The 24,850-nt window shown below is 44.6% G+C and overlaps 1 protein-coding gene across 1 annotated transcript in view; it reads left to right on the top strand.

Annotated features, from left to right (window-relative positions):
• DNAH9 (dynein axonemal heavy chain 9) overlaps positions 1 to 24,850 on the top strand; it is a 450,622-nt gene that overhangs the window by 160,441 nt on the left and 265,331 nt on the right. Inside the window, exons 27-30 of the mRNA XM_012555448.1 lie at positions 792 to 896; positions 12,816 to 12,973; positions 15,714 to 15,852; positions 18,858 to 19,145. Coding sequence (XP_012410902.1) covers positions 792 to 896; positions 12,816 to 12,973; positions 15,714 to 15,852; positions 18,858 to 19,145 — 690 coding nt within the window. The remainder of the gene's footprint in view (positions 1 to 791; positions 897 to 12,815; positions 12,974 to 15,713; positions 15,853 to 18,857; positions 19,146 to 24,850) is intronic.

Here is a 24,850-nt window from a genome sequence, read left to right as displayed (position 1 = left end):
TACCTATTTTGTCTACCTGCTCTCCACAACCTAAATACATGTTCTTAAAGGGACTGATCTGCCTAATGTCTAGCATGATGCTGTACACAAAGCTGATGGTCAAAATATGTCCACTGAGTAAATGAATGGGACTTTTCCATTATTCGAAGACTTTTCCAGCATTTTCATGATGTCTCCTTTGCCAGTGGCCTCGAGAGTATCTCCCAGCAGCCTGTCCCTTTTTATTGCTCCTTGGTTTACTCGTTCACATTGAATGCCCAGAATGGATTTTATTTTTATGACAGACATACTTTCTTCCCTTTGAAATTCTTTCCTTATTCTCATTTGAAAAGATTTACCTGTAGTTTATTTTCTATAGATGGTACCACCTCTCACCCCCATCTCTAGCTCTCTGTGTTACTCTGGGAGGCCTGTATAGTTGGACATGGATTTAAAGATACAGACATAAACTTTTCCATCAGCACATGCCATAGACCAAATGGAAGGTTTTTTTGCCTGTGTGGTGTGCAAAAAGTCATCTTTTATTCATTTCCCAGGATTTGGAAAGCTACAGAATCAACAGTAATGCAACCCTGATGACATTTTAACGAGATTTTAGTCCAAGTGTCTTGAAAAGGTTCTGTTTGATCCTGATGGCACCCCATAGTCATCAGAAATTTAATTGCTCTTGAAATTTTAGTACAAGTTTCTGACCAGTGGTGTTTAGGGCACTGGAAGATGGAAAACAAATTAGACGTGCATTGATAAGTCGGGTGCTGTTGGTAATTTAATTTCTGTGCATTTTGTTGCAGTCTTGCGGCAACATCTACAAAGGCCTCGCTCAGACTGGTGCCTGGGGCTGTTTTGATGAATTTAATAGAATCTCCGTGGAAGTCTTGTCGGTGGTGGCAGTGCAGGTATGGGGGCTAGAAATTGGTGGGAGTCTTGTGGCCTTCACGCCAGGCACGGTGGAAATCTACATCCTCTTGTTTTCAACCTCTCCTTGGCACCTACATCCCTGTCCCTTTTCCCCTTACCATTTTATGCCCCTCCTCCACTCTCTAAATCAGGCCTGGGTGGAGGTTCTTCTCATATACGGGTACCCTGTAGGTCCCCTAAAGCCACCACACCACCAAGGTGGATGCAGTTACTAGCCGAGGGACTCCATTTCCTTCTCTGTAAAATGGGATTAAAGGATATCTCTCCTATCTCCTTCGTTAAAACATAAACCAGTTGCCATCAAGTCAACTCTGACTCATGGCTACCCTATATGTTTCAGAGCAGAACTGTGCTCTATAGGGTTTTCAATGGCTAATTTTTTAGAAGTAGATAATGAGGCCTTTCTTTTAGGGCGCATCTTGGTGGAGTCGAAACTTCCAGTCTTTCAGTTAGCAGCAGAGCAAGTTAACCATTTGCACCACCCAGAGACTCCACCTGCTTTATAGGGATATGGAAAGGATCAACCAAGATGGCGGAGTACAGCTTCCTGAAAAGGGCATGGACTTTGGAGGCAGTCAGACCAGAGCTTAAATTTCAGCTCTTCCATTTCCTCACTGAAACTCTTGGCAAGTTGCTTTATCCCTCTCAGCCTAACTCACTTAATTATATATAAAGTGAGGATCGCAGGGTGAGTGTTGTTGAGTGAAGTCATTTTTTGGTCAGCTGTTTGTACCCATGGCACTAGTCTTTCAAGCAATCCAGAAGACATTTACTGAACCCCTAGAATGCAGTGAGCACAGTGTTAATGACTGGTGTGGAGGAGGCCAGGATGAACAGGATGTGATCCCTCACTTTAAAAACTTGAGCCCCTAGGACAGCGGTGAGCACTCTTCAATGTTGTAAAAGTGCTTTGAATTCTGACGCACAGTATGAGGAAAGACTTCCAAATACATTATCTTGAAGCAAGGCCTTAAGAGGATGGAGAGGATTTGAATTTGGGTAAAGGTCCCATAGACAATGGGAGCAACAGAAGGGGCAGGCAGGGAGGGAAAAGTGGACAAACCCTTGTTCAAAGTCTGTTCTGTACCAGTCTCTTTTCATACATCATTTCTTATATTTCCACAACATCCATAGTAGCCACTATTATTCCCGTTATATATATGGACAAACTGAGATCAGAGAAGAAAAGTAATTTGCCCTAGCGGTATGTCTTACTTACCTAGTGCTGCTGTAATAAAAAATACCACAAGTGGGTGGCTTTAAAGAACAGAAGTTCATTTCCTCATAGTTCTGGAAGCTAGAAGTCTGAATTCAGGACTTAGGCAGGGCTAAGCTCTCTCTCTGTGTCTGATTCAGGGGAAGATTTTTGTCTCTTTCATTTCTGTAGCCTGGGGCATTTCTTGATGTTTCTTGGCTGCTTGTAGATGTATCTTTACATGACATCTGTCTTTCTGCTGTATGCGTGTGTCTTTCTGTGTCTGTACTCCCTTTTATAAGACACCATCCAGAAGGAACTAGGTTTAGGACCCACCCTCCTCTGGTATGACCTTGTTTGACCAAGCTGATAACAAAAGAAGAACCTTATTTCCAAACAGGATCACATTCACAAGTACAAGGGTTTGGAACTCGAGTTATATTTGTGTGTGTGTATAGGGGAGGGGACACAATTCAATCCTTAACAGGAAAGCTTGTGGTTTCAGAGCTCCTCACCTTTTACTTCAGAAAGGCAAAGTAATTGTAAGTGTGCAATGGAATGAAGAAAGCTGTGGCAGGGTCCTTGGGACAACGGCATGCTTGGTGCTCCTAGTCTGTAGGCATACAACCATATGATTAATTCCCCCCTCTTATTGTTTGCTTTTATTTCAAAAGCAGTGCGTATGTAGTACAGAAGAAGAAAAATGTAGCTATCGTAGACTCTTTCGTCCCTATAGGCCTCTGTTCAGTTCTTTCTGGTCCAGACAAAGGAATAAGGGCAAAATTCAGCTTTATTGACATTTTTCTTAAGCAACAGTGTAGGGCTGAGGGCAGGGGCAGAATAAGGGGGTTGGGAGGAGACTTCAGGCAGAAGGTCAGCCGTGGCGAGGAAGCTGTCTGAGGCGCAGCCTCCCCTCCAATGGCCTGCCTGCCCTCAGCAGAAGCCAGCCTCCATCCTCACCCCCACATGTTGTCACCTCTCTCCGCCAGGCACGCTGTGCTTGTCATAGGTAGGGTGGACCTGGAGCTGTGGCAAGGTGCTGAAGCCATCCAGACTTAGACCCCAGCACCTGAGTTGGGGACTGGAACAACGGTGGAGCTTACACCGTCAGCTATTCCATGGTGCACCCTTACCTCCAGCTGCCACTGGAGCCACAGGTGGTCAGGAAGCTCTGTGGGGTCACTTACTTACTCCCGATGGTCAGTCTTTCCACCGTTGGGGTTTAACAGCCAGACAGTGCTCCCACCTGACTTACTCTTACTCCCACCCCACTTACTGTTGTCCAGACTGTGCCTTGGTGAAACTTCCTAAAGAAATACAAATGTGGCACTGTTCTCTGGTTTCCAGGGATCCCTTTACTTAGGTTTGTCAGATTCAGTAGGAATTAGTAGAGGAAAGAAGTCAAGTGGTTGGCCTTGAATATTCTCTTGGACTCGAACCCTTGATTTGCTTGGCTCACAAGAGCTAATCGTGTGCTTCTCTTCTCAACTCCACATTTTGTGGTATCGTGTTGAAAGCTGGAAATCGGCTATGGTAGAATTTCCACGAACATTGGAAATTCTAAAAGTCAGGGGCACTTTTGTATTGTTAGAGAGCCGGTGGTTAAACATTTACCTGCAACCTCTGCCTTAGAAGAATGTAAGAGAGATTTTTAATTTATAAAGACAAGTTGAAAATCCAGATTTTTCTAGGAAATCTCTACATTTCTGAAAGTTGTCAACTCATTCAATTCTTTAAAAAAATATTAAAAAATTTAAAAAAAAACCTGAGCTGGGCCAACAAAATGTGTTTTCTGGCTGTATTCACCTCTGAGTGGCCACTTAACAACTCAGAACCAAAGAATGATGCAATCTCTCCTGTGCCTCTGTAAGGTCTGTTTGAATTTTGGGTACCAATCTATTTTGGGGTATAAAATGTGGATTAAAACAAGTGAAATAAAGCTTTCTCAGAGTGATAATTCTAGAGGCCCAGAGTGGTTCTGAAAATCAGGAGAGAAGCCTAGGTTTTCCACAGCTGTGGTTACTGGGATTGATTTTTGTTCCCTTTCTTTTTACTACATGATTATACTTGCGTGCAAGTTTTTGTCTTCTTAACTTCTTCCATTGCAAATATTAACTGCTGATGTCATCTTCCATCTTATTCTCTTGCCTGATATCCTCTGTTATTTCTATTCACTTTCATTTCCACCTCTTTCTTCTTTGCTTTTATGACCTTCCGCAACCTCTCTTCTGGCTGCTTGCCACAGATTTGGGAGGGCTAGGTTTTCCTGCCCCACCAGTCAGCTTGCAGTCCTTCTGTGTGGCTGTCCTCACTGGAGTCCAGGGCCATTCACCACGGATCGTTACACCAGTGGCGTCCCAGTGTGGGGCTCAGTGCTAGGGGCTTGCCAGAGGGCTGTCTTGGCATGTCCCCCCAAGGAGTCCAGCAGAAGGGCAGACGGAAGCAGACTGAGAGGGCAGGACCAGGTTCAGCATTGAACCCATCTTGGGCTCCAGATTTTGTATAAGCAAGCTCCATGCTCCGCTGAAATTTTGAAAAAAGAAGCAGGTAGTTGTAGAATGGGATTAGCCAGACCAGGGAGTAGGGAGGCGGTTAAGAGCGTAGGCTGTGAAACTAGACTGTCAGTGTTCAATTCCGGCCCTGCCACTTACTACCTGTGTGGCCTTGGGTAAGTCATGTGTCGATTTCCAGGTCTTTAAACGGGGTTAATAGCAGTACCTTCTTGATGGAGTAGTAATAAATATTAAATGAGTTAATATGTGTAAAACACTGAAAACAAAGCCCTCCAAAGAGTAGGCGCCCTCCCCCCCTGTCAGTTTGCCCTACTGTGGTGGCTTGCCTGTTGCTATGATGCCGGAAGCTGTGCCACTGGTGTTTCAAATACTAGCAGGGTCACCCATAATGGCCAGGTTTTAGCAGAGCTTCCAGACTAAGACTGACTAGAAAGAAAAGCCTGGTGATCTACTTCCAAAAGTCAGCCAGTGAAAACCCTATAGATCACAGCAGAATATCCAGTATAGTGCTGGAAGATGAGCCCCTAGGTTGGAAGACACTTCAGTGGCCCCAAAATGGACTCAAGCATACCAACAATCATGAAGATAGTGCAGGACCAGGAAACATTTCATTCTGTTGTACGTGGGGTCGCCATGAGTCAGAGTCAACTTGATGGCAGCTAATGACAACAACAAGCAGAGAGTAGGCACTCAGTAACTGTTAGTCTCTGTGATGATGATGATATTGACAATCATGACTGATTTAACCAAGCGCTAAAGGAAATGGGTTGAAGACAAGTTGATGGCCGGGACACACAGAGCAGGGAAGGGGAAACACACTCCCTGGTTTCCCCAGTCTCCTTTATGCCCTCCACTCCCTCTCTGCTGACCCAGCCTCAGGCAATCTGACCAACCTTAACTGTCCTAATCAGTGAAGCAGTGCCCAGCAGCCCTCACCCCTCTGAATAATCCAGTTGCCGACTAGTTGCTGTCGAGTCAACCCCAACTCATGGCGACCCCATGTGTGTCAGAGTAGAACTGTGCTCCACAGGGTTTTCAGTGGCTGATTTTTTTGGAAGTAGATTGCCAGGCCTTTCTTTTGAGGCGCCTCTGGGTAGACTTGAACCTCTGACTTTTGGCTAGCAGCCGAGCGTGCTATCTGTTTGTACCACCCAGGAACTCCTCTGCGTAGTAGACACTGTGAATTTGCCGTATTGGAAACTGCCTAACATGAGGTCCGTAACGGGTGCTCCAAGATGAGTTCCCTTTGGCTTCTGGGATGCATTCGTACCATGGTCTAGGAACGCACCCCTAAGGAGAAATCCCAAAAAGAGGTCTGACAACAGCCCGGGCAAAATCTGGGCTGGTAACATTTAAAAGCGTACATCCTTCCAAGGAGAAAATTGCACTTAATTATTCACACGCTAATCCAGGCTAGCATATTGGTCCAGAAGCCGCAGCAGCTGCTGACAGCTCTTCTCCCACCTTCCCCCCTTCCTCTCATTTTTCTCTGCTCCTCGACCGCCTGTGCTCCTCTTCCCAGTAACTTCTAGAAAAGTGATGGTGTTCCAATGTCCTCGTAGGTGGATATTTTCATGCGTAAGTCAGATTGGTCAAGCAGAATTGCATGTCCACTGGGAAAAATATTTGTGTGGCAATTCCAAGAGAAGTTACTCTGCTATTTTTAAAATGTGTAAGTTACTACTTACTTTTTTTCTCCCACAATCTTGCCATCGCTCTTCCAGTCAGTTCCCTAGGCCTTGGATTTCTGAGCCCAGGGGCATATGCAACCAAGTCACACCCACCACCCTCACCTCCAGCACCTTGTCCAGTCCGAGCTCTCTGGCCAGGCACCCCTGCTCCTTCCTCCCCTTCCCCATGGTGTGACCTCCAACAGCCAGGAAGAGGCAGGAAGCAGCCAGAAGCAGAAGATAGTTAGCAAGGATTAGGAGCCCCCCAGAGCAGTGTTCCCAGCACTTAGGCACCACACAAAGGCTCAAGCCTCTGAGCCAAAGGAGCTTGAGGTCTACTGTGAAAAATCAGAAGGAGAAAACAATTTAAAGAATGAAGAGTGGGCTGCACTTCACGAAGGCAGCAGACTCCAGTCTGCGACTGCAGAGGGAAACTGTGGTGTCAGCCAGGCAGGAATTTAATAATAAGGCATCTGGGGGCAAAGCCTTGAAAGGAGAGTGACCCCAGGGGACCACAGAGTGGGCCACTTCCCTGGAATGAAAGGTGCAAGGTAGGGGGTGGAGAGAAAGCTGAGAGGATTCAGGTAGCAGGGGCCGGCTGATGACCTCCTTAAAATAAGTCCCCCACAGAGAGGTGGTGTTGTTGGCTGCCCCTGAGTCAGCTGTGACTCATGCCGACCCCATGCACAATGGAACGGAACACTGCCCGGGCCTGTACCACCCCCATGATCGGCTGCAGATCAGACCGTTGTGATCCATAGGGTTTTCACTGGCCGATTTTCAGAATTAGATCTCCAGGCCTATCTTCCTAGTCAGCCCTAGTTTGGAAGCTCTGATGAAACCTGTTCAGCATTAGAGCAATAGACAAACCTCCACTGACAGGTGTAGCTGCCCATGAGGTGCGTTGGCCAGGAATCAAGCCCAGGTGTCCCGCGAGGAAAGCGAGAATTCTACCATCAGAGCACCAGTGCCCCTGCAGAGAGATTTAACAAAAAGTTGCCATGGAATCCATTCTGGCTCATGGCGACCCCCTGTGTGTCAGAGTGGAACTATGCTCCATAGGGTTTTCAGTGACTGATTTTTCAAAAGTAAGTTGCCAGGTCTTTCTTCCAAGGTGACTCTGGGTAGACTCGAACCTCCAACCTTTCAGTCAGCAGCCGAGCATGTTAACCATTTGCACCACCTGGGGACATATTGCAGAGAGGTAGTATGACTTAAATACTTCATTGAGTGTATCAGATTCAAGGCCCTAGGCTGACTGGGAGAATGCAGGGACGGAACCCTGGGTGATCACCAACTGCCGGTGGATGAGGGGAAAAATATCGCTCAAGTCAGAAATCAAGTCCGAGGATCAGAGAAGTACACGTGGCTTGTGCAGATAACAGAACTGATTATTTGAAAGACGGGCTGGCCTGGAATATACAGAGGTAAAGTCTATACAAACCTCCAAAATACAAGGCAAAAAATAAGTCTCATTGGGCAGGTATGATTTAAGGGTTATTGAGGCTGGAAAGAGAAGAGAACTCATCTAGCTGAGCGGAGGCTGTGGCCTGTGGCAAAGACACTTAATTGGCCAACAGCTGTCCTGAGAGTGTCCTGAGGGGAGCCAAGTGTGAGTGCTGTCCTCTAGCCCAGTGCTGCTCAAACTGGATCAGCGGCGCCAGCATCACTTGGGAGCTTGTTAGAAATGCAGCTCTCAGGCCCCACCTGAAACCCACCAAACCCACTGCTGTTGAGTCTGTTCCAACTTATAATGACCCTGTAGGACAGAGTAGAACTGCCCCATAGGGTTTCCAAGCCTGTAAATCTTTACGGAAGCAGACTGCCACATCTTTCTCCCGTGGAGCAGCTAATGGGGTCAAACTGCCAATCTTTCAGTTAGCAACTGAGCGCTTCCACTGTGCCCCCGGGCTCCCTAGGCCCCACCCAGGACCTGCTAAAACAGAATCTGCATTTTCACACACTCTCCAGTGGTTCCTACACACAATAAAGTCAGAGAAGCACTGCTCTAGCACAGTAATCTCAACCCTGGCTGCATATTGGAATTGCCTGAAGAATTCTGAAAAATAGTAATGTGCAGTCTCCACGCCCAAAGATTCTGATTTAATTGGTCTGGGGTAGGACCTGTTTTTTTTTGTTTGTTTGTTTGTTTATTTGTTTGTTTAAGCTTCCCATGTGGTTTTTATATTCAGCAAACTTTGAGAAACAGAGCTTGAGAGGGAGACTGTCACATAAGGAGTCCCTGGGTGGCACAATCAGTTAAGCGCTCAACTACTCACCAAAAGGTTGGTGGTTTGAACCCATCCAGAGGCACCTTAGAAGAAAGATAGGTCACAGCCTTGAAAACCCTATAGAGTGCAGTTCTACTCTGCAGTGCATGGGGTTGCCATGAGTTGGAATCAACTCAGTGGCAACTGGCTTGGTTTTTTGGGGACTTCCTCAGAAGACTAGACTTTGGACTCACATCGAGACACACAAGGTTGAGGCCGGCTGGTTTGGGTTAGTGGGGTGAGTGACAAGTCCCCTCCATGGCAGGTGGGGCAGAAGGGAGTGGAGGACCCAGGCTCACCTGAGAGAGGAAGGGAAGGAGGGGTTCAGTATGCAGGGATCATTGAGGACACCTGGGCAAAAGCAGGTATGAGTAGAGACCCAAGAATTGACCGGACTGCAGTGGTTCTCCAACCTAAGCATGCATCCAGATCACCTGGAAGGCTTGTGAAAACACAGATTGTTGGGCCCCACCCTCAGAGTTTCTGATTTATAAATCTGGGATCAGGCTAGGAATTTGCATGGTACCCAGGGATACAAGCTATGGAATGGTGGACAAGTCACTATATCTCCTTGACCTCGGTGTCCACTTTGGCAACATATTTGGTCTAGATCAGGGTTTCTCAGCCTCAGCACTCTTGATGTTTGGGGTCAGATGTTTCTTGGTTGTGGGAATTGTCCCGTGCGTTGTAGGCTGCTTAGCAGCACCCCTGGCCTCTGCCCACTAGATGCCAGTAGCACCCTCCCCCGAGTTGTGGCAACCAAAAATGTCTCCAGATATTGCCAAATGTCCCCTGAGGGGGAAAAGTCACCCGAGTTAAGAACACTGGTTTCGACATTTTTTTGTTTTTTTAAAACTGGCAAAAAAAAAAAAAAACAAAAAAACCTTGCCTTGTTTTGTGGAACCTTATATCTTTAAATTATAACAAGCATGATTATCTTCCGAACAAATCAAGTTACCCTGAAAATATATATATTTGATGAGAACCAGGTGTGTGGCTGTCACCATGTTCCTGCTGGTAGAGGCAGTTAGGAGAAGTGGTTACAAGCATGTGCTTTTTGGTGCCAGATTGCCTGGTTTTAAATCTGCATTGCCCCACTTTCCAACTGTTGGGCATGAGGTGAGTCTCTTTTTTTCCCCTTGAGCTTCTTATTTTGAACAAATTTTAAACTTACACTAAAGTTGAAAAAGTAAGTATAGGGAGTTCCTATATACAGCACCCCCCTAGCTTCTCCTAATGTTAGCATCCTACAGAACCATAGTACAATTATCTCCAACAAGTGTCTTTACTGCCTTCTGCCTCAGTTTCCTTATCTGTGCAATGAAGACCTAAGACCACCCATCTGACACAGCTGTTGGGAGGCTCGGATGAGATGATTATGTAAAATACTCAGGGTAGCGCCCAGTACACATCAAGTACTTGATAAATGTTAGTTATTATTTTGTTATTCCCTGTGGCTTTAAAATGTCCGTGTATGTGTAGTGGAGAAAGACCCCCGTGAATGAGGAGTGTACCTGGCAGCATTAAATACCAGTCCGCCTATACCTCCACCTGACTGTGCTTGCAGTTTAGTCCATCAGATCCCAGCCGACCTGCTTCTCTCCCTGGCAACCAGAAAGACTTTGGACTTTATCAGGGCCCCCAGGACCCTGGCCACTGTCACAGCCCAGTGGCTTGTTCCATGGACCTCAGTTGCTGTTAAAACAGTGAGGAACTTCCAGGCAAACAGCCTCCTGTCCTGTACAAACCAGACTGACAGAGCCTTCTGTTAGCACTGATGCTCCAGCGTTAATTGCGTCATCAAGTCTGTTCAACACTCTTCCTCAAGTTCCCCCCTACAGAATTTTACACAAAAGCACAGCTGCCTCCGATCCTACCGTGCATCGTAAGTTCTTGCTGAGAGGGAGGATTCTGGGCTTTGATGTTTCAAGGAGAGAATGCTGAGTCAGAGCGAGCAATAGAAAGGGTCCTTGGCTCTTGCCTCAACATTCACCCAAAGTTATCAGAGCAGTTTGTAAATGGTAGTTACACTCACCTCCTCACTCCATAAAAAGGTGAGCGCTCGGTGTATTGTGTAGACGGGAGAAACAAGAGAAACCAGTGGCCGAGCAGCAAGCAGTTCAGCCTTTCCCGCTTGCATGTCTTGCAGGGTAATGAGGGTGGTGAGGGGCTCCATGGCAGAGCTGTGCTCGTGAAAGCTGCCAGAACACACAAAACTCAGTCTGTTGGGCCCCCATGCTAGCACTGCTGCTGCCATAATAACATTGATATTCTGCAAGCCAAACAGAAGTTTCAGTCTTAAAAACTAATTTCTGTGAGTCTCAATGTGTTCGGTCATTACAGCTTGACTTTGAGAAGGGAGCTGGATCCTAACTGTAGAACCATCGGGCATTCTGGAGAATGCCCACACTTCCAGGCATTGGAGACACCTTGCCCAGTACTAGATGGTCTGTCTTTCTGTCTTTCCTTCTCTCTCTCTCTCTCTCACACACACACACACACACACACACCTCCAGCCCCATCTCCACAGAACGAGGCTACCCGTGGCTATTCTAGCACCCTGTTCTTAGCTTACAATTAAAAAGAAAACCCATTGCCATCAATTCATTTCCAGCTCATAGGGACTGTAGGGTTTCCAAGGAGTGGCTGGTGGATTCAAACTGCTGACCTTTTGGTTAGCAGCCGAACTCTTAACCACTGTGCCACCAGGATCCCTTTAGCTTACGTGCCAGGGCTTATTCAAAACCTCGAGATGGTCCCCGATTTCACGTTTTTCTTTCAACAACCCTGAGATGCTGAAAATATTCAAAGACACTCTGGGACCTGGTCGAGCAAGCCTGTAGACTTGCCTGTTGATCATTTTTGTACATGTTTTTCCAAAGAACCAATGGGTGAAAATAAATCATTGAATTTCTTGTCACTACTCTTTTCTGCTCTTGTCACTATTGTAAGACTGGTCTAAAACGTAGATCTGACCGGGTCAAGCTTCAGCTTAAATCCCTAAAAGTCTAGCCTCTTTAAACCAGTTGCCATTGAGACGACTCCAACTTATGGTGACCCCATGTGTGTCAGAGTAGAACTGTGCTCCATGGGGTTTTCAGTGGCAGATTTTTCAGGAGTAGATCACTGGGCCTTTCTTCTGAGGTACCTATGGGTGGACTGGAGTCACCTAGCTCTCTGTTAGCAGCCGAGCACATTAACTGTTTGCACTACCCAGGGACTCTTTAGAAAGGCATTAATAGCTCTACCAGCCTATCTTTGCCATCACGGCTCCCTCCACCCCTCAATATAGACACGCTGCCCCATCCCCAAAGGCATCATCACTCCACCTCAGCCTGTGCTCACACAGCCTGCTCCACAGATACAGTGTGGAGAGTGGCTGTAGAAGTTAAACCAGTATGGGACCACAAGACCACAACTGGGACGATGATCGTCATATTAACAGCTACCCTGCCAGCTGCTATTTTTAAGCACTTTCTATATGCTAAGCCCTTTAAAAACTTCATTTCACTTAATCCTTAGACCAGTTCCAGGTATAAGTACTGGCATTCTCTGTCATGCAGTGGCAATCCATTTGTCTGAATTCAAATGCTGATATTGCCTCTTAATAGCTGTGTAACTTTGGACAAGCTACTTAACCTCTCAATACTTCTGTATTATCATAGGGAAACGAGGATGATGGTTTAACAAAAAAAAGTGCCCTCCTCAAAGTGTTGTTGGGAGAATCACGTGAGTTAGTACATAGCAAGTGTCCAGAACAGTGCCCAGCCTATGATCACTGCTAACATTTTTGTTCTTGTTAGTTGCCATCAAGCGGGCTCCGACTCAGGGCATCCCCACGTATAACAGAAAAAAGCATTGCCCGGTCCTGCACCATCTTCAGAACCGTTGGCACATTTGAGTGCATTATTGCAGCCACTGTGTCAATACATCTCACTGAGGGTTTCCCTCATTTTCACTGGCCCTCTACTTTATCAAACATGATGTCTTTTTCGGTGCTAATACACTTTAGCTGTCATCACAGAGGAAACTGACTGTCAGAGTTAAGCTTGCTGTTCACCCATCCTCTGAACCACTTAGAATCCTTTCAGACATGCCCCTAGAGCCTGTAGGGAAGGTGCAGGGTGCCACAGCCCCGTGACCTGTCTTCAGAGTCAGGACCTGTCTGTAACTGTGGGTTCCCAGCTTCCGCCATCACCCTGACGAGGGGATGCAGCAGAGGCATTTTTTACTCATTTGTCTTCACCAGGTGAAAAGCATTCAAGATGCAGTTAGAGACAAGAAGCAGCGTTTTAGCTTCCTTGGGGAGGAGATCAGCCTGAATCCTTCCGTGGGCATCTTCATTACCATGAACCCCGGCTATGCGGGCCGTACCGAGCTGCCTGAGAACCTCAAGGCCCTCTTCAGGTGAGCCCTGCCAGCACCAGGCCCACATATGTTGGAGACAGTAGGGAACATATAGAAAAGTAAATTTTAAAAAAACACTTAATGCCGTTACTACTGATATTATATTTGCTTGATTTTGTTCTGGTCTTCTTTATATGCATGTTTGAAGTTCATACACTTGTCATCTACATACAATTTTGTATTGCTTTGTTTTTATTTTGTAGTGTATCATAGTCATAGCATAAATATTTTCTTTTATTATATATTCTTAATAAATCTCATTTTATGACTGCATATTATTCTGTCAAGTACATGGTCTACAGTGTAATTAACTGATCCCCTATAGCTACATATTAAGACTGTTTCTAACATTTAAAAAATGTTTATACATAACGTTGTAATATACATTTTTTTGTATAAATCTTTTTTTCTGTATGCATGATTATTTTCTTTGGCTAGATTCCCAGAAATGGAATTACTGAGTTAACAGGTAGGAACATTTTTAAGGCTCTTGATACACATTGCCTGATTGCTTTCTAAGCAGAGTGGTGCCGAATTACACTCTTACTAGCAATGCATGAGAGCGCATCCTTTATTTCACCCCTGCTACTGGTGGATATTGCCATGTTTTTAAATATTCTTTATTTTGATAAGAAAACACAATTGCATTTTCCAGCAGGAGCTGGAGTCTCGATTCTGTTTTCAGAAAAGAGAAGTCAGCCCCACAAAGAGAAAACTGAAGGATGCTCAAGCCTTCTGATTTGCCGCCTGCTGATCTGTTTCCTGAGAGAGAGAGGCTGTGAGGAGCTATGACAAATCTGTCTGTCTTGCTTTTGGACTGAGAGACCCAGTGCTCTGTTTGGCCATGTGGGGTCGGTGTTTTCATGGACTTCCAGAGGACAAGGAGGCCAGTGGGCAGATACCTGAGGACTTTAGCCCCTCGCTTTTAAGCTGCCCCAATGGTGGCAAGCCCCTAGGTCACAGGTGTGGTGTGGGCATCTCCTAATTCAGGCAGCTCCCATTTTAACCAAGAGCTTGTTGGAATGGCAAATTTGCTGTCTAAACTGGTGCCACAGCTTACTGTATTGAGTGCTGTTTGTTTACACAAGGTGTTTATTTATTAAATAAGCCTTGTGTCACAAACAGTAAAGGAGGTGGGCTACCACCTTGATAAGAATTATTCTTTACATTTTTCCTTGAATTTAAAAGAAACACATTTATTGAAGAAAGTTTGGGGAAAAAAACAGAAAAAGATTTTAAAAACAATAAATGTGTTCGCATTTCATGCTCTCAAAACCCTACCAGGTGAATACTACTAGTATCTCCATTGTACAGCGAGGAGACGGGGATTCAGCAAATTGTTCAGGGTTGCTCAGTTAGTAAGCGCTGAACTGGAGTTTGAACCCAGGCAGTCTGTTCCAGAGCCTCTGCTTCTACCCACCCACAGTCCAGTCATGCAGAGGTAATCAGTGTAACCACTCGGCATTAATAGTGTAGGCACACTATTGTTCTTTCCAAAGTTGAAGTTTAGAATCTTGCTTTTAGTAATTTGTTTTCCCATGTCATTCAGTAAATATTTTTTTTCTGCAGCATTATTGTTATCATTTTAACTGTGGTAAGTACATATATAACAAAACATTTGCCATCTCAACTTTTTTTTCTGTACAATTCAGTGACGGTAAGTATGTTCATCATGTTGTACAACATTATTCTTTTGTGGCAGCTTTGCATTTCTTTGTATGGATATACATTTAACCTTATTTTCAAATTTCAAAATAATTTTGAAAATGTAAGTATTTGGTTGACCCTTCGAATTTGAATACAATATAAAATAAAATAAAACTACACTTGAATGAAATGTTTTTCAAAATTTTGTATCAGTGTAGGGAAATGCAGTTAAAGAAATGCAAATGTAACAACCTTAGGCTCCTACTACATACCTAATGAATTAATAAAAATAAGCAATTTTACAATCAAATGTGTCTAGAGCTAGAGAAAAAGATCACCATAAAAAAAAGACATATTTATAATATACTATGGATCCCTGGTGGCACAGTGGTTAAGAGCTCACTGCTAACCAAAAAGTCAGCAGTTTGAATCCACCAGCTGCTTCTTGGAAACCCTATGAGGCAGTTCTACTGTGTCCTATATGGTTGCTATGAGTCAGAATCGACTCAATGGCAACGGGTTTGGTTTTTTGATTTGGTACGTTTATTTTCTCATATATGCAGTTTTGGTTGAAGGTGAGGTTAATAGGTATCTACCTTTACACCTCAGCATTAGATACTTACATTTTCATGCAAGGGCAGATTAATAACAACAACAACGACATCTAGGCTTGGAGGAGACACATGTCTTGAGGATGATGAGAGAATAGAGAGATTCTCAGGTTTTTAAAGATACCCAGAGAGACCTGATTCTTCCACCTTAGCCCCAATCTATTCTAGACAACTTGCTTTACCAATCGTTGCCTTATATAAGTCACACTGGACTCTCAAGTTTCAAGACATGGGCTATAGCCCCAACTCTGCCCTCTCTGCTAACATTATTCATCATCCTGGGCAAGACAGTTCACTTCTTTCATCCCTAATTGTCTGCAAATTGAAGATCCTGGACAAAAAAAATTGCTAAAGTCTTTCCATGACTTTTTTGCACTCACAGATGTCTCTGCCATGATCTAAGCCAGTTTTTCTTGTTTATAATCTCCCCTTCATCTCTGTGGTTGAAAAACTGTCTCAGCCTTCTGCCTCCCTGTACACAGGCCTTGTGCAATGGTTGTTCCAGACTTTGAGTTGATCTGTGAAATCATGCTGGTGGCTGAAGGATTCATCGAAGCCCGTTTATTAGCCAGAAAATTCATCACCCTTTACCAATTGTGCAAAGAGCTTCTCTCCAAACAGGTATGCTCCCTGGGAAGACTGGATGATCAGTCACATGTGACAGCCCCAGCTCTAGAGGCGTTCTGTGTCCAGTGTATTAGAGCCTGCTCGTAGAGATTCGCTGTGCTCATATGCATATTAAAAGCTGGAAAGTTCTACAATAAAGATGCATGTTTGGTTGTTTAGCCCAGCATTTTTCAAAATTATATAATTAGAGGACTCCTTTTTTAATAGAATACTTAGCAACAGCCCACAGATCACCTGTACCCCAGGAGAAACACTGCAGTGGCCATTGAAAGCCTGGGAGGGGATGGTCTCTACCTGCAGGAACATGAGTGGGAGAGGAGGAGGTTTGGGAGGAGAGGGTTAGCACTGACTACCAAAAAACCTGTTGCCCTTGAGTCAAGTCCGACTGCTCCAACTGCTCCCATTCTTCTCATTGCTGCGTCTGCTTAGGGCAGGGGCTCCTTATATGTTGTTGGTGGTGGTGGTTTCCGTGGAGTTGGCACCAACTCATGGCAACCTATGTACAACAAAACAAAATGCTGCCCAGTCCTGCACCATCTTCATGACCATTGGTATCTTTGAGTCCATTGTTGTGGCTTTTGTGACAATCCATCTCATGGAGAGTTTTCCTCATTTTTTCTGACCCTCTCCTTCACCAAACATGATGTCCTTTTCTAGCGAATGGTCTTTCCTGATGATGTGTCTGAAGTCTCGTTATCCTTGTTCCTAAGGAACATTGTATTTCTTCTAAGACTGATATGTCCATTCTTTTGGAAGTCCACAGTATATTCAGTATTCTTCACAAACACCACAGTTCAAAGGTATCAATTCTTTTGTCTTCTTTTTTCATTATCCAACTTACAGATGCAATGTGAGGCAATTGAAAAAACTATGGCTTGGGTTAGACGCACCTTAGTCATCAAAGTGACATCTTTGCTTTTTAGAACTTTAAAGAGGTCTTCCGCAGCAGATTTGCCCAATGCAATATGTTGTTTGACTTCTTCACTGCTGCTTCTACGGATGTTGATTGTTGATCCAAGTAGAATGAAATTGTTGACAACTTCAGTTTCTTCTCCACCCCATATAGGAATAACACTTTAATAAAACATGACAAAGCACCTCTAGGTTTATGCCTTGGATGGAGAATCTCTTGGTGGAAAGGATGGCTGAACAAGCTGGATGGTTTCCAATAGTTTTGCCTTCACTTTGAGGTTCTCTTTCTTTGATCACCTTTGCTGTCACAGCATGGGCTCTCTGAACCCTATGAAGTCTGTCCATGATGGATAAACTTCCCCTGGTTTTCTTTATACTTCTCAGCCCCCTTTCTTTTCTCACTGTATCCTCTCTCTAGGTTCTCTACCACCGTCTCTTTTCAGGCCAATGACTTCCACTTTTATGGATCTAGCCCCAATCTCTCATTTGAGCTCTAAATTCATACACACAATGGTCTATACCACATCTCCACCTGAGTGTTTAAAAAAAAAAAAACCCAGTTAAACACATCTAAAGCTGGTCTTCCATGCCAACTCCCACCCCAAGCCTACTTCCATTGAGTTCCTTGCTTCGGTGCATAGAGCTCACTCACTTGTTATTTCTGGAACCTTGGCACTTATGCTTGACACTTCCCTCTTCCTTAACCTAATCTAATCATGAACTGTTGATGATTCTGCCCTCTGAATATTTGTGAATTAAGTCTCATTTTCTTTCCATCCCTTCTGCTACCACTTTAGTTCCAAGCACCCACATCTCTTGCTTTAACTATTCCAACTGTCTCCCTACTAGTTGCCCTACTCCATTTTAATTCCTTAAATCTGTTCTTTACCCACCAGCTAGAGTGATCATTTACAAATGCTCCTCACTGACCTTAGGATAAGACCACTCTCTCTGAAAAATGGTGCTCTGTCTCCTGCCTTCCTCAACAGCGTCAGCTTACAGCCTCTCCCTGCTATGCTGTGCTCCACCTACGTCGATCTTCTTTGAGTTCCTTGAAATTTATTTTCTTTCCTCCCCTGAGTCAGTGGGCATACTGTTTCCTCCAACCTTAACTACAGTGTTTCCTTGACTGCACTTCTTTCTCGTCCATGCTTGACTGAATTCTACTCCTTCAGGTCTTCTTTACATATCACTTCTTCAGGAAAGTCTGATCACAGCCCAGGTACAGCTGCCGTGTTCTTTGTTTTTCATTGCATGCTGAATCTTTCCTTTGTAGCAATTATCACGGCTTTAATTAAGTAATGATCTCTTATGAAGCAAATGGAGCCCTAGTGGCGCAGTGGTTAAGGGCTCAGCTGCTAACCAAAAGGTCTACAGTTCAAATCTACCAGGCACTCCTTGGAAACCCTACGGGGGCAGTTCTACTCTGTCCTATAGGGTTGCTATGAGTCGGAATCAACTCGACGGCAACAGGTTTGGTTTTCTGGTTTATGAAGCAAGTAGCAGAGCTGGGATTTGAACCTAGGTCTGTCTGAGTTCAGGATCTCTGCTCTGAACCACTCACTCTACCCGCTTCCTCCTCCATGCTGCTGTAGGACCTAGAGTCCACACTATGGCCCACTCTCACATAGACTCTACTGTGAGCACTTGTGACCAGTGGTCCCCAGCCATTGAAAAAATTTTCAAGGAACTATTATTATTATTGGAAACATCTTTTCTCAGAGAATTTGAAGGCCTCCAGGTAGAGCATATCACCTCAGCCTCAGCAGTCTCTAAGAGCTAACATGGCTCCCTCCTTGACAACCCTTCTGCCCTCTAATGTTCAAGGAGGAGCTAGAGAGGTCTGGAAATGATTCTATTTAATCCCCCTCTCCCCTACCCCTTGTGTGTTCTGTGTTTGCCTTGTTGTCATCCCAGCTGGGAACCAGCAGGAAGTACCAGCCAGGTCCCATGCCTCTTCCTGGAACTCAGAAGCACCCTAAGACTCTTTAGGACACTAAATGATACCTTTTGTCCAGACACCAGTCTGAGCACATGGTGTTCTGCATCCCAGAAACTTTGTTGTAACCTGCAGTGTCTTCCCACAGGACCACTATGACTGGGGCCTGCGGGCCATCAAGTCTGTTCTTGTGGTGGCAGGGTCCCTGAAGCGAGGAGACCCTGACCGGCCTGAGGATCAAGTCCTAATGCGCTCCTTGAGAGACTTTAACATCCCCAAGATCGTGACCGATGACATGCCAGTGTTCATGGGCCTGATCGGGGACCTCTTTCCTGCCCTGGATGTCCCCCGGAGGAGAGACCTCAACTTCGAAGCTTTGGTTAGGAAGGCGGTCATGGAGCTGAAGCTCCAGGCTGAGGACAACTTTGTGCTCAAGGTACGTGGGGGTTTCCCTCCCAAGATTTCTTTGTCTCTTGATTGGTTTCTTGGACAATGATTTATCCTTCACCTTTTATCAAAAGACTTGCTTTAGATGTATCAATATTGTTAGTTGCCTGAGTCCAGCACAACTACATGGTGCCCAGCTACCACCACTGACTGCTCTGACAGGGATCACAATAGAGGGTCCTGGACAGAGCTGGAGGAAAATGTAGAACAAAATTCTAACTCACAAAAAAAGACCAGACTTACTGGCCTGACAGAGACTGGAGAAACCCCGAGAGCATGGTCCCCGGATACCCTTTTAGCTCAGTAATGAAGTCACCTCCAAGGTTCACCCTTCAGCCAAAGATTAGACAGGCCCATAAAACAAAATGAGACTAATGGGGCACAACAGCCCAGGGACAAGGACTAGAAGGCAGGAGGGGACAGGAAAGCTGGTAATAGGGAACCCAAGGTCTAGCTGGGACAGTGTTGGCATGTCGTGGGGTTGTTAACCAATGTTGTAAAACAGTATGTGTACTAACTGTTGAATGAGAAACTAGTTTGTTCTGTAAACCTTCACCTAAAGTACGATAAAAAAATAAAAAGACAAAAAAATATATCTATATTGTTAGTTGCCATTGAGTCAGCTCCAGCTCATGACAATCCCATGTACAGTAGAACAAAATGCTGCCTGGCCCTGTGTCCTCTTCATGATCACTGGCATGCTCAAGTCCACAGTTGCGACCACTATGTATTTTGAGTGCCTTCCAACCTAAGGGGGCCAATCTTCCAGCACTTTATTGAACAATATGCCATCATGATCCACAGGATTTTCATTGGCTAATTTTCGGAAGTAGATTGCCAGGCTTTTCTTCCTAGTCTCTCTTAGTCTAGAAGCAGCACTAAAACCTGTCCACCATGGGTGACCCTGCTGGTGTTTGAAATACCAGTGGCATGGCTTCCAACAACACAGCAACATGCAAGCCACCACAGTATGACAAACTGACAGACAAATATGTATCTAGTTAGTGATAATTCAGTTCATTTTAGCAGCTCTTCACTGAGGACACACAATGCGGCCTGTGTGGCAGGGAACACAAGAAGAGTAAGGCAAAGCCCTACTATCAGGGAGCTCATGGTCTAGTGAGAAGAATAAGACAAACATAATCTGCTTTGCTACAGCGCATGTTCCTTTCATGGGAATTACTTCCTATGCAGTTATGGGGGGGGGGGGTTGATAATGATATAACACGGAAGCTACCTTGGTTCATATGCAATTGTTCCAAGCTTCTAAATGTTTTAAAGAGATCTGGGGCAAGTTTTCTTACAATTTAAAAACAAAAACAAAAACACAGCTTTGTTTGGTAGGCAGAATAATGCATGCCTCCCCTCCTCCAGGATGCCCATATCCTAATCCCCAGAACCTGTGGATGTTATTTTACAATACAAGGGGGAATTAAGATTGTGGGTAGAATTAAAGTACTAGTTAACTGACCTTGAGATGGGGACATTATTCTGGGTTATCCAGGTGGACCCAATGTAATCACAAGGGTCTTTATAAGTGAAAGAGGAAGCAGGACAGTCAGAGTCAGAGTGATGCCCAGGGAGAAAGACTCAACCAGCTACTGCTGGCTTTGAAGATGGGAGGGAGCCACAAGCCAAGGAGTGTGGGCAACCTCTAGAGGTTGGAAAAGGCAAGGAAATGGATTCTCCCCTGGAGCCTCCAGAGGGAACACAGCCCTGCCAACACCTTAACTTTAGCCCAGTGAGACTCATTGTGGACCTCTGACCTCCAGAACTGTAAGACAATAAATTCATATTGATTTAAGCCACAGAATGTGTGGTAACTGGTTACAGCAGCCACAGGAAATGAATACATTTAGCAATAGATAAAACAAACAAACAAAAAAACATTGCTGACAAGTCAGTTCTGACTCATGGCGACTCCATGTGTTACAGAGTAGAACTACTTCATAGGGTTTGCCCAGCTATAGTCTTTACAGAAGCAGATCACCAGGCCTTTCTTCCACCACACCACTGGGGTAGGTTCAAATAAAGACTTTAAGAAAAAAAGCAGACACTTCAGTGCAAGTGTAACAATACTAATAGCTGTGTGAGCCACCTTGCTTCCTTCTGTGTTTTCTGGGGAAGCTACAAGGGCAGATGAAGAAACTGTGAAGACAGTTTCCCTTGCGTTAAAACAATGGGCTGATGAAGAAGACTCCAACGGGATCAGATCTTTAATTGTGATTAAAATGTTCTCTATTAGACCTGAGTGTACTCAGGACCAATACCTTGAAAAAGGAAACATAGGCCCCCAGGGTGAAGGCTGCAAAGGATTGGCTGACTGTGAAGCAGGGTGCAGATGCTGTAGAGAATTAACTGTGCTGAGATTTTTATTATCATTAGGATTTATCGTGGAGCTTTTAGGGTTAGGATACTAAATTCCATAGATTTTGAGTGGTCTGCTCCCAATCATGTTTTTACACTAGTCTGTTATTTTTACTGTGTGATTTTGCAGAAAGCAGCATTTTCAGGATGCATAAGTGTTGTCACAGTAGAAGTGCCTGGACTCAGCTAGCTATACCTTGAATAAGAATGTGACAAGGGCCACAAGAGAAGGGACAGGGACCTGGAGTTTGGTAACATGGATAGGATTTTTTCCCTGTGTGGTAACGTCTTTGGTAATCACATGAACATTACTTTGGAGTTCACAAATGGATTTTATATACAGTATCACATTTGATCCTCCAACAACCCAGCGAGGAAGACCATGCAGAGGAGGCACCGTACAGACGAGGGAACTGAAACTGGCTTCTCCAAAATATTCACTAAACTATTCCAAGGAAGAGAAAGAGCTTCCCCTTGAGTAACTTAATAAGCAGGGGGCAGGTTACTTCTCCCCGACCCCAGAAGACATTTCTAGTACACAGTACATTCACTGGTAGAGATTAAGCCCTGGTGACATATAAATAGAATTGAGAATGAATTGCAATACCAGCTGATAATAGATGTCTGCTAGCATTTCTGGAATTACATTTTACAGAAGAAAGCAAAGCATTTCCTGGTACTTTGTAGCTGTGATTGCTTCTGAGAGTCTGTCCATCCTCACTTACAAGCTCCCTCCTTCTAATTTCAGTGGAAAGGTAGAGATGGGTAGGAGGGTTTTCCAGGTAGAGGGAAGGGGGTCAGTAAAGGAGTTCTTGTTCTTGTTAGCCACTGTCAAGTGAATCTCAACTCTTGGAAACCCATGAACAGTGGAATGCAATGCCGCCCAGTCCTGAGCCATCCCCATGATCAGTTGTAGATGAGACCACTGTTATGATCAATAGGGTTTTCACTGGCTGATTTTCATAAGTAGATTGCCAGATCTTTCTTCCTAGTCCGTCTTAGTCTGGAAGCTCTGCTAAAACCTGAAACAGCAACATGCAAGCCTCCACCGACAGACAGGTGGTGGCTGCGCATGAGGTGCATTGGCAGGGAATCAAACCTGGGTCTCCTGCATGAACGTCAAGAATTCCACCATTGAACTACCAGTGTCCCCTCAGTAAAGGGTAGAGGAGGAAAATCATAGGTATTGTACAAGCAGTAGCAGGAAGTCCAAGGTGAACCCAATTGAAGTAAAAAAGATCATAACAGAATACTATGAACAACTGTACTCCAACAAAATTGATAACTTTGATTAAATGGGCAGATTCCTAGAGGCAATAACCTACTTAAACTGACTCAAAAGGAAGTAGAAGACTTCAACAGACCCACAACAAGAGAAGAGATTGAATCAGTAATAAAAAGCCTCCCAACAAAGGAAAAAGTCTGGGACCAGAAGGATTCACTGTGGAATTCTATTGAAGATTTAGAGAAGAACTGACACCAATCCTGTTTAAACTCTTCCAATAACTAGAGGAAGAAGGAATACTCCCTAACTCTTTCTGTGAAGCCAGCATTACTCTGGTACCAAAGACAGACAAAGACACCACAAGAAAAGAACTACAAACCAATATCCCTTATGAATATAGATGCTATATATAAACACCCAACAAAATACTAGCAAACAGAATCCAACAGCATATTAAAAGAATTATACATTATGATCAAGTGGGATTTATTCCAGGAATACAGAATTGGTTCAATATTAGAACATCAGTCAACATAATACATCACATTAATAGAACAAAGGAAAAGAACCACATGATCATATCAATAGATACAGGAAAGGCATTTGATAAAATTCAGCACCTTTCTTGATTAAAAAAAAGAAACTCTTAAAAAGATAGGAATAAAAGGAAATTTCTTCAACATGATTAAGGGCATTTATGAAAAACCAACAGCCAACATTTTACTCAATGGAGAAAGATTGAGAACTTTCCCCTAGAAAACAGGAACAAGACAAGAATGCCCACTCTCACCACTCCTATTCAATATTGTTCTGGAAGTCCTAGCCAAAGCAATGTTCTTGTTAGGTGCCATCGAGTTGGTTCTGACTCATAGCGACCCTGTGTAGAACAGAACAAAACACTGGCTGGTCCCGCACCAGCCAGAGCAATAAGACAAAAAGAAATAAAAGATACCCAAATTGGAAAGGAAGAGGTAAAACTGTCTCTATTCGAAGATGATATGATCCTATATATTGAAAATGCCAAAGAATCTACTAAAAAGCTTCTAGAACTAATAGAGGAATTTAGTGAAGTTGCAGGATACAAGATCAACACACAAAAATCAGTTGGGTTTCTATACACCAGCAATGAAATCTGAAAAGGAGATTAAGAAAACTCCATTTACAATAGCCTCTGAGAGAATAAAATATCTAGGAATAGAGGCAGAGCCAACATGGCGCTATAGATAGAAGCACCGTGCCATCCCTCTACAGCAAAGGCCCGAAAAACTAACTAAAACAGATACAAACATCAATCTAAGCATCAAATGAAGGTGTAAAGAACTCAGTCAAGCACCGAATGGAATAAGAAACTGACAGAGAACAAGGAGAGCTATGGAGTGGGGGTCCCCTACCAGCTAACTCAGCATGGATTTTTCATCTTGGACTACAGCCACCAAGGAACACAGACGGAGTGCATGAAGGCAACTTCACAGAGCTCCCAACAGGAGACAGAGCACCCGGTAACCAGGGATACATGCTTTCCCACCCCTCACCATTCTTCCCTCTAGGCAGCCTCTGCTGCTTTCCAACAGGCCACGGTTGCTCAGCCAGAGTCCACCTCACCCCCACTGGCCAACTCCTTCAGGGCCGTATTTTTGTTGTTGTTGTTGTTTGTTTGTTTTGTTTCCTCTCCCTTTATCCCTTCCTTCCTTTCCTTTCTCCCATCCACCTAACCCCATGTGCCATCCCCACCCCTTCTCGACCAGCTGTGCTGCACCACTTGGCTAGAAAGCCACCAGCACATGACCTCCCAGGGTCCATGCCATCCCCATGGCCAGCTTCCTCAGCACCATATTTGTCATTGTTGTTTTGTTTTTGTTTCTTCTCTCTCTCTCTCTCCCTTCCTTCCTTTCCTGTCTGCCATCCACTTTGCCCCATACTATGTCCTCTCTCCTTCTCGAAGGACCTTACCGCACCAGTCAGCTAGAGAGCCACCGGCACAGGGCCTCCCTGGGTCTGCACAACCCCCACCAACTGGCTCCTTCAGCACCATATTTCTTTAGTTAGTTTGCTTTGTTCTTTTTTTTTCAGCTTCTTTTCACTCTCTCTCCTTTCTTCCCTTT

This window comes from Trichechus manatus, unplaced genomic scaffold, assembly GCF_000243295.1.
Source record: "Trichechus manatus latirostris isolate Lorelei unplaced genomic scaffold, TriManLat1.0 scaffold00040, whole genome shotgun sequence".
Lineage (NCBI taxonomy): Eukaryota > Metazoa > Chordata > Mammalia > Sirenia > Trichechidae > Trichechus > Trichechus manatus.
This window is presented reverse-complemented; position numbering and strand designations above follow the sequence as displayed.